Source organism: Hoplias malabaricus, chromosome 8 (genome assembly GCF_029633855.1).
Source record: "Hoplias malabaricus isolate fHopMal1 chromosome 8, fHopMal1.hap1, whole genome shotgun sequence".
Taxonomy (NCBI): Eukaryota; Metazoa; Chordata; class Actinopteri; order Characiformes; family Erythrinidae; genus Hoplias; species Hoplias malabaricus.
The window spans coordinates 25,795,372-25,805,400 of record NC_089807.1 but is presented as its reverse complement, the minus strand read 5'-3'; the positions used below and the strand labels follow the sequence as shown (position 1 = coordinate 25,805,400).

The window sequence follows — 10,029 nt, the reverse complement described above, 5'->3', positions numbered from 1 at the left end:
AGCCTTGGCATAGGGGGTAACAATTTCTGACAGCTGCTGTCAGAATTTGTGACACCCACTAAATCTCCATATAAACCTTTTAAAAGCAATTGGGTGAACGCAGATTGGTGAAATCTAAGATACAATGGTATTTTAACTATGTTGAGTTTTAAGTAGATTATTCTCAGAATTCTGACTATTCTCTCAAGTTTTTCCCCCCAGTGCTGTGGTTTTTCTTAACAAGTCTTTTAATACATAAGTACCAAACAACCATTTAGTGGGCCAGTATTAATTTGAGGCTGGTTTAAAGGTTTTAAGTAAAGTGCAATAATGGGACCTTTCTTATACTTAAAAGCATGTATTGAGCTTAAATATAGTTGGGTTTTGTTTTAAGTGTGTGCTGTTTATTTTTGTCTGTTTTTGGTTTCTTTTGCTTTTAATGTGCCTCTTGGGTTTTTGTTGTGCATTGGAACCGAGTCACCTAACTACTTTTAATATTTTATGCTGGTTTAGTGGTTAAGTTATTGCTTGTTTAAATATAGTGTTTTTTTTTCTGTTTTTTTTTTTTTTAGTTTTACCCTTATTCTAGTGTATTAGTTAGCCAACTTAAAGTAACAGTCCTTTTAACAATGTATTTGTCTGTTGAATATATAATCCATAAAATATCATGACTAATCTTTATTGGTCTTGCCTTGCATATCAAGCCATTCTCTGCCAAAATAAGTAAACAACTCTGTTTATTAATTAGAAATATTCATTATTCATGTGCAAAAAATATAAAGGACTACATGTGAAACATTTCAGAGAAAAGATATACAGTGTTACAAAATGGCACTTAATACTATCGTATATCAATATAAATATGTCCTTGTTGGTAATGAGCACAAATAGTATACTTTTGAGAATGTAGTTATTTATTTATTTAATTTTATTTCACATACACCATTCAGCCATAACATTATGACCACCTCCTTGTTACTACACTCACTGTCCATTCTCTCAGCTCCAGTGTGTATACAGGAGCCCCACAGAACCGCCACAGAGCAGGTATGATTCTCGTGTCGGCTCATTCTGAGCACTGAAGTGATACTGACATGGTAGTGTGTTAGTATGTGTTGCACTGATACAAGTGGATCTGACAAAGCAGTGCTGCTAGAGTTTTTAAATGTTACTGCTCATTTGTCTCTTGTCACCTTTTGTTGGTTCACCTTGTAGATGTAAAGTCATAGACAGTAGTTCATCTGTTGTGTTGGTCATCTTCTAGTCCTTTATCAGTGGACCCTAGATGATGTTGACTGGATATTTTTTGTTGGTTATTCTTAGTCCAGGTGTGACTAAAAAACCCAGCAGCACTACTGTGTCTGATCCACTCATAATAGCACAACACACACTACATCCATGTCTGTGTCACTGCAGCACTGAGAATGGTCCACCAGCTAAACTGTACCTAATTTGTGGTGGTGTTTTGGGGGGTCCTGATGATTGAAGAACTAGGTGAATGAGGGCAAAAAAAAATAGTATGCAGAAGAGCTGTAGTCTTATTGTAGATCTTCAAAGTGCTCCTGTATGGTCAGTGGAGCTGAGAGAACAGGCAGGCAGTGTAGAAACAACCATTTAACCAATTCAGGGTCTGGAGACCAGAGGGAATCAGATGGCATAACGCAGGAACACACCTTGTACGGGATGCCAGTCTATCACAGGGCACCACACACACACCCACATTCACTCAAACACTCACACCTGTGGACGCTTTTGCAAGGCCAGTCCACCTGGCTGATTGATGTAAATAACATAACGTTTTTTTTTTATCCTTCTTTCGGCATCAATGTACAGGGTGAGCCATTTATATGGATACACCTTAATAAAATGGGAATAGTTGGTGATATTAACTTACTGTTTGTGGCACATTCGTAAATAGGAGAGTGGAAACTTTTCAAGATGGGTGGTGACTATAGTGGCCATTTTGAAGTTGGCCATTTTGGATCGAACTTTAGTTTTTTCAATATAAGATAATTACATTACATTATTACTTATTCAATATAAGATAATTACATGTGTTTTCAATGTAAGATAATTTATAAAATACATAAAAAGACAGAGGCATGAAGTGCTTTTTTAAGTTCAGAACAAGGTCTTAAATTAAATCAGTGCTTTTTGAAGTATTGTAATGATGGTTACAAAGTAGACTCAACATTTCAGCTCTAATTGGATAAAAAAAATACATTTGGACAGAACCATTTCAAGCAATTCCTCCTTATGTTCATCTATTTACCTGGATATATAGATTGTATGTACAGTCATTTTCAATCATTCACTCATTAAGTAACCCACTAAATGAGCACACTCATTTGTCTTGCTCTTGTCTACTGAGGCAGAATAAAAAAGCTATATGCATTACTACTTAAGCTAAGAATATGAACAAATCTCTGTTGAATATTGCTGAAGTCAGCTAGTCTAACGTAAAGTAAATTGGATCATGCTAACTGAACTCCCTTTAATGATGTATATCCATTAGATAGCCCACTTATATATAATGGGAAACATACATTTTAATTTTTAAGATTAAATTAATCCATAATATAACTTACAGTTATGATTACATGTATAAAGCCCACACCAAAATTTATAAAGTAGAAAATTATATAATCCTTGATAGTTATAAGCATATCTAGGAATTAAATCCTTTTTCAGACTTTTGGCCATCCAGTAAAGACAAGAGGGAAAATTAAATGCTTTTTCTTGGAAACTGTTCTCCTTAGAACTCATAAGGAGAGATGAGTACATGAACTCTGGCTAGGTGTTTGGCTTGGAAGGTGCGGTCCGAATATTCAGCCATGTCGACATCCACACTGAGCTGCTGAGGTCCGAGCAGTGGCTGGACCAGGATCAGCTCCCCGGTCTGGCGGTCAGAACGCTGCATGACAAACAGACCTTGTGAATCTCCCCCTCCAGCGATGCCAAAACGTAGGCTGTCTGGACCAGCGCGTCCTGGGGCTGCAGCAGTGGACATGCGGAAGAGAGTGGCTGGGGTCCGCAGGTTAGAGGGCAGTGAGAGATAGTGGTAGGAGATTGTTTTTGGTGCTAGCGGGCAGGAACGACTCTGCATGGGGCATGGGTTTCTCTCACACTGGCTGCAGATAGAAAAGTAGATGTTTTATATGAAGTGAAATTCAGTTTAATTTATTTATTAATTAATTCATTAATCTATTATCTGTAACCGTTTATCCAGTTCAGGGTTGCGGTGGGTCCGGAGCCTACCCAGAATCACTGGGTGCAAGGCAGGAACACACCCTGGAGGGGTGCCAGTCCTTCTCAGGGCAACACACATTCACACCTATGGACACTTCTTGAGTCACCAATCCACCTACCAACGTGTGTTTTTGGACCGTGGCAGGAAACCGGAGCACCCAGAGGAAACCCACACGGACACAGGGAGAACACACCAAACTCCTCACAGACAGTCATCCAGAGCAGGACTTGAATCCACAACCTCCAGGTTCCTGGAGCTGTGTGACTGCGACACTACCTGCTGCACCACCGTGCCGCCCAGTTTCATTTATGGCAATTTTTTTTCAGAGTTTGAAAAATAAACCGGTCAGAACACAAGTGCAGAAACTTTCCCTCGCGCGCAGGTGAACCAGGTTGGTTTTTCTTCATTCAAAGTGTGTGTTCTTCCGGGAAATGTTTTTCAGTTTGCGAGAGCAGTTTGTTGCCTGACGTGGTTTTTCTAGCACAAAATTATTTTCTCCGGTTGCAAATTTTTAATTGGATCCGACACCATAGATCAGGCTGTTTCTCTTAAATGAACCCTTCCATGGGCGAGCAAACACTCCCAGACCCAGAACTGGATAAATGGTTACAGGCAATGAATGAATGAGCATGCAAAATTGAAAACTTTCCATTGTTACAAGCACTGTTCTAAGCCTTCTAATGGGTTAGGTATAATATATATACAGTTCGGCACTTGTGTTTAATAATATATTTATTTATTATTTGAAACTTATATATATATATGTTAATTTTGTGATAAATATCGATCAATATAAAACAACATGATAACATTTTTGGCCATATTGCCCAGCTTTAGTTCACAGATTATTTATTGTGAAATACATAATTCAGTCACTGTTAAAATCAAAGTGGCTTGATGTGATATCTCTAGAGAGAAGTTGAAAGCATTTTATGGCTCTGAACGCTAGTGAATAGAATGTCATTACATGAAATGCTTCTAAATATATTTCGCAAAGCATTTCGAGACATTTTGCAATAAACCTTTTTAAAATCCGTTATCCCCTCCCTGGATCACCACCTTAACGTGGTGGAGGGGTTGGCATGCCTGCGTGAGCCTGTCAAGCTGAAGAAAGTCCTATCGAGCCTGGTTGGCTCAGGGGACTCTGGAGGCAGCTGACAGGTACCGAGGAGCCAAGCAGCTCGTGGCTTCGGCTGTCGCTAAGGCAAAAACTTGGGTGTGGGAGGAGTTTGGTGAGAACATGGAAAACGAATTTTGGTCGGCTCTGAGAAGTTTCTGGCCAACCATCAGGCGACTCAGGAGGGGAAAACGCCAACACCAACACTATATGGTGGGGGTGGGAAACTGTTGACCTCGACTGGGGACGTCATTAGGCTGTGGAAGGAATACTTCGAGGATCTTCTTAATCCCACCAGCACGCCTTCCGCAGAGGAAGCAGAGTTTGGGGACCCCGAAAGGGGGGGGGGCTCATCTATCCCTGGGGCTGAGGCGGCCGAGGTGGTAGGGAAACTCCTTGGCGGTAGGGCCCCAGGGGTGGATGAAGTTTGCCCCGGGTTCCTCAAGGCTCTGGATGTTGTGGGGCTGTCCTGGCTGACATGCTTTGCAACATCGCGTGGACATCGGGGGCAGTGCCTCTGGACTGGCAGACTCGGGTGGTGGTTCCCCTTTTTAAAAAGGGGGATCGGAGGGTGTGTTCCAACTATAGGGGGATCACACTCCTCAACCTCCCCGGTAAGGTCTATGCGGGGGTACTGGAGAAGAGAGTCTGACTGACAGTTGAACATCAGATCTAGGAGGAACAATGCCGATTCTGCCCCGGTCGTGGAACACAGGACCAGCTCTTTACCCTCGCTAGGATCCTGCAGGGTGCGTGCGAGTTTGCTCAACCAGTCTACATGTGTTTTGTGGATCTGGAGAAGGCATTTGACTGTGTCCTTCGGGGTATTCTGTGGGGAGTGCTCGGGGAGTACGGGGTACTGGGCTCTTTGCTACGAGCCATCCAGTCCCTGTATAAACAGAGAAGGAGTCTGGTTCATATGGCTGGCAGTATGTCTGACTTGTTTCCAGTTGGAGTTGGACTCCATCAGGGCTGCCCATTGTCACCGGTTCTGTTCAGAACTTTTATGGACAGAATTTCTCGGCGTAGCCAAGTGGCGGAAGCTGTCCGGTTTGGTGGTCTCAGGATTCCATGTCTGCTTTTTGCGGATGATGTGGTCTTATTGGCTTCATCGAGCAGGGACCTCCAGCTCTTGCTGGACCAGTTTGCAGCTGAGTGTGAAGCGGTAGGGATGAGGATCAGCACCTCCAAGTCCGAATCCATGGTACTCAGTCGGAAAAGGGTGGAGTGCTCTCTTCAGGTTGGAAGTGAGATCCTGCCTCAAGTGGAGGAGTTTAAATACCTCGGGGTCTTGTTCACGAGTGAGGGAAATATGAAACGGGAGATTGACAGGCGGATTGGTGCAGCGTCAGCAGAAAAGCGGGCTCTGTACCGGTTCGTTGTGGTGAAGAGAGAGCTGAGCAGAAAAGCAAAGCTCTCCATTTACCGTTCAATCTACGTCCCAACCCTCACCTATGGTCACAAGCTTTGGGTAGTGACCGAAAGAACGAGATCGCGGGTACAAGCGGCTGAAATGGGTTTTCTCCGCAAGGTGTCTGGACTCTCCCTTAGAGATAGGGTTAGGAGCTCGGACATCCGGGAGAGACTCGGAGTGGAGCCGCTGCTCCTACACGTCGAGAGGAACCTTCCTGGTGAGGTGATCCGGGCATGTCCAACGGGGGGAAGGCCCCGGGGCTGACCAAGAACACGCGGGAGAGACTACATGTCCCGACTGGCCTGGGAACGCATCGGTATACCCCCGGAGGAGCTGGAGGCAGTGGCTGGGAAGAGGGAGGTCTGGGTTTCTTTGCTCCGTCTGCTTCTCCCGCGACCCGGACCCGGATAAGTGGTGGATAATGAATGGATGGAAAATACGTTATTGGGGTAATTTATTGCAGGTAATTTACCATAATTTTACAATGATCAATATTTACATTTACGGTTATTTAAACGTCACTGTTATATCTGAGAACTTCAATAGGTAGTGTCGCAGTCACACAGCTCCAGGGACCTGGAGTTTGTGGGTTCAAGCCCTGCTCCGGGTGACTGTCTGTGAGGAGTTTGGTGTGTTCTCCCTGTGTTCGCGTGAGTTTCCTCCCACGGTCCAAAAACACAGTTGGTAGGTGGATTGGTGACTCAAAAGTGTGTGTGTGTGTGTTGACTTGTGAAGGACTGGCACCCCAGGCAGTTGTTTCCTGCCTTGCGCCCAATGTTTCAGGGTAGGCTCTGGACCCCCAGCAACCCTGAACTGGATAAGCAGTTACAGACAATAAATGAATTATCCATCCATTATCTGTAACCGCTTATCCAATTTAGGGTCGCAGAGGGTCCAGAGCCTACCTGGAATCATCGGGCGCAAGGCGGGAATATACCCTGGAGGGGGCGCCAGTCCTTCACAGGGCAACACAGACACACACACACACATTCACTCACACCTACGGACACTTTCGAGTCACCAATCCACCTACCAACGTGTGTTTTTGGACTGTGGGAGGAAACCGGAGCACCCGGAGGAAACCCACGCGGAGAACACACCAACTCCTCACAGACAGTCACCCGGAGCGGGAATCGAACCCACAACCTCCAGGCCCCTGGAGCTGTGTGACACTACCTGCTGCGCCACCGTGCCGCCCTAATAAATGAATTAATATATGTTTATTGCCTAACATCTCAATGGTTAGAGGTCTGATTCTGCAAGTTTCTCTGAAATTAACTACTACACATTTAATGAATAATGCTAAAATTCTTGAAAAAATGGTGGGTTTTTCTTTAAATCTATGATTTAGCCAAAAGTCAGATTCACACAATATTTCCATCAAAAACCCAAGTGGAAATTGAACCCATTGAAATTCTGTCAAATTATACTTTGATATTTTGGACACTGTCAGAAGTAAACGTACAGTACAGGTACATTATTGTCACTAAAGGTGCAGAGAGCGTAAATGTACCTTTAATGGTACAGAAATGGTTTTAAAGTCCAGTTTTGTTCCCTAAGGGTACATTAAATTCTTTTCTCCAGAAGGAGGGGTGAATATTTGTAAACTTTCATTATAGAACTATGTACAAATATAAGACTTGGAGATTAAATGGGGCATATGAATGAAGACAACTTAAAAACCTACAGTTTACATAGGGATCATGATTGTAAAACATTCTAACTAAAAGTACTGAAAAATACTGTGCCTTTGAGGGCACTGCCACAGTGACAGTTTTCCTGAGAGTGAAGGGTGTCTCTTTACATGTTTAGATAATCTTGTATAGTACAAACATGTAACATTGTATAGAACAGTGGTTCTCATACTTTTTAGACCAAGTACAACCTATTATTAAACCAAAACCTCCAGGTACCAACAATGATTACTATGAATGTCTTGCTTGAATATTTGAAATTTGCATACATTACACAAAATTATTCTAACATAATTACTAAAATGAATGAGAATACAAATTACTAGGCCTAAACTGAAATTATACATTTAAGTTCATATGCAATTTTGGGGAAATAATTATATTAGAAGAAAGGAGTGTTTAAGGACTCTAATGATGCGAAAGTCAGCCACGTTGATGAACTTCAATTAAGTGTACACACTATTTTATGCATCTAGATTTAGTCCTTCTAGGCTCAGGAGTATTTCGCTGGGTTGGTCTCATCTTGTTTCTTGTTCATTTTTCTCTTTTTGTAATAGTCCAAAGTGCTCATGTCTGTCTCTAGCATTTGCATACATTCAGTAAGAAGCTGAAACTGGGCTTATTTACATTGATTATGCAAAATACTGGGAGATTGCGTTCCCTCTCTGAATAAAAATGAAGCAGGGGAAAGTTGCTAAGCCCTTTCCTTACAGACTGAACTACTGTTTATTTGTAGCCCATGTTGTTTTTGTTGTTTTTTTTTCACACAAACTGATTTTGTTAAAGCTTATTTCTGAAAACTGTGAAACATTATGTAGTTTACACATGAAGATGTTTAATTTTCAGGTTTTTAGTTATTAATTAATTCTTTAATTAAGTAGTAATTTTTTTAGGTCATCTAGCATACCACCACTTGTTGCTTCACATGTACTACAGTTCGAGAACCACTGGTAGTATAAGTGGAAGTATAGCAACATGCTGCTGGGAAGTTTCAGACGCTTTTTCACATATGCACTGAGCCACAATAAACAACCTAAAATTGATGGAGTCTGACTAATATAATAAACAAGCATAGAAATGCCATATTAGAGAGATAAATGACTATGAACGACAGCATTTGGCTGGATGTGATCAACTGATATAATCTTGCTAGTTTTCACCACTTATGTTCATGTATAGAAAATAAACAGACTGCAGTGGAAAGTTTGTGGAAAAATAGTGATGTCTAAAAGTTAAAGGTACATTCAGTATCACTTCACTCTGCAGCATTGTTCATAAGAATAACTGACATGTACATAGGCTCTTGATTAAATGTGATTAAACACAAAAACATTGATAAAATTCTGCTTTGGTCAAATTTGATATCAGCTTGATGTACATAACACCTATATCAGGTGGCAGATATTTTTCTGACATAGCTTTGTGTGTTGGGACAAATTAAACAAAACAGTAAAACAAATTTGTTGTTTAATGTGTACAGTAAATGATAAGCATGGTAAAATAAATGTTAGAATAAAAGTCTCTCTACCTCCTGGCAAATGCAATTGTTCACTTATTCATTCATACAGGTTCTGTAACTGCTTCATCCTGATCATTGTTGTAGTGGGTCCAGAGCCTACTTGTAATCATTGGACATTTTTATAATCAATCCACTCACTAACATTTTGGTTTTAGATTGTGGGAAGAAACTAGAGTATCCAGAGGAAACCCATGTAGGCATAGGGAGAACACATTGCTCAAAAAGCAGGGTTTTGAACCTACAACCCCAGGAACCTGGAACTGTATGTCAGCACCCCTGTGTTGCCCCAACTTCAGCCATTTGTGGCACAAAACACTCCATACTATAAGTGATATTTTTCATGATATTACTCATGAAAAGCTCAAGACATCATCTTGACTTACTAGAAATAGTTACCCAAAGTTTCCATGGTAATCCACTTTCTTTTTTAAAAACAGATTAAGTCAATAAAGAGAAGATACAAATTTTGTCCTAGAAAAGAAGGTATATACAGTATGTTTATTTATTTGTTCCTGGGTGTGTGTTCTGGCACTCACAAAGGTGAGGTCTTGACATAGCTGATGTTTCCATGTGAGCGCGGGCACTCAGGGTTCACGCACTGGAAACCTCCACCGGTGTTGACACAGGTGGTGCCACGGCTGCAGTTATGCTGTTGCATAAGACACTCGTCCACATCTGGAGCAGCAGAGGAATGACAGAGTGAGGGAAGGAGTGAGGAACAATTTAAAGAAAAAGAGAAATTGATTGACAGAAGTGAAGGAAGATCTGATTGATTTCAGTCTGCTAAGATTTCTTATGCCCACAACATGAAGATGACGTCTTGCACAATATGCTATTGTGGAACATACAACTGGACATCTATAATAAAAAGCTAATATACACACTCCTTCATGCCCTTCTGTTGGCCTTCTACGAATCTTCTCACCCCACATAGAGGTGAGCCATATGACTGAAAACCAATATTGTAATACTTGGAGACATATTAATAAACAAAATAACAGTACAACAGTATGGTATTCAATTTTTTGTTTCAATGAATAACACATTGCTAAAATA

At 41.4% G+C, this 10,029-nt stretch overlaps 1 protein-coding gene across 1 annotated transcript in view; it reads right to left on the bottom strand.

Annotated features, from left to right (window-relative positions):
- Positions 1–802: 802 nt before the first annotated feature.
- LOC136705803 (fibulin-7) overlaps positions 803–10,029 on the bottom strand; it is a 63,619-nt gene continuing 54,392 nt past the window's right edge. Inside the window, exons 7-8 of the mRNA XM_066679572.1 lie at positions 9,510–9,648; positions 803–3,110 (exon numbers count right to left, since the gene is read on the bottom strand). Coding sequence (XP_066535669.1) covers positions 2,735–3,110; positions 9,510–9,648 — 515 coding nt within the window. The 3' untranslated portion in view covers positions 803–2,734. The remainder of the gene's footprint in view (positions 3,111–9,509; positions 9,649–10,029) is intronic.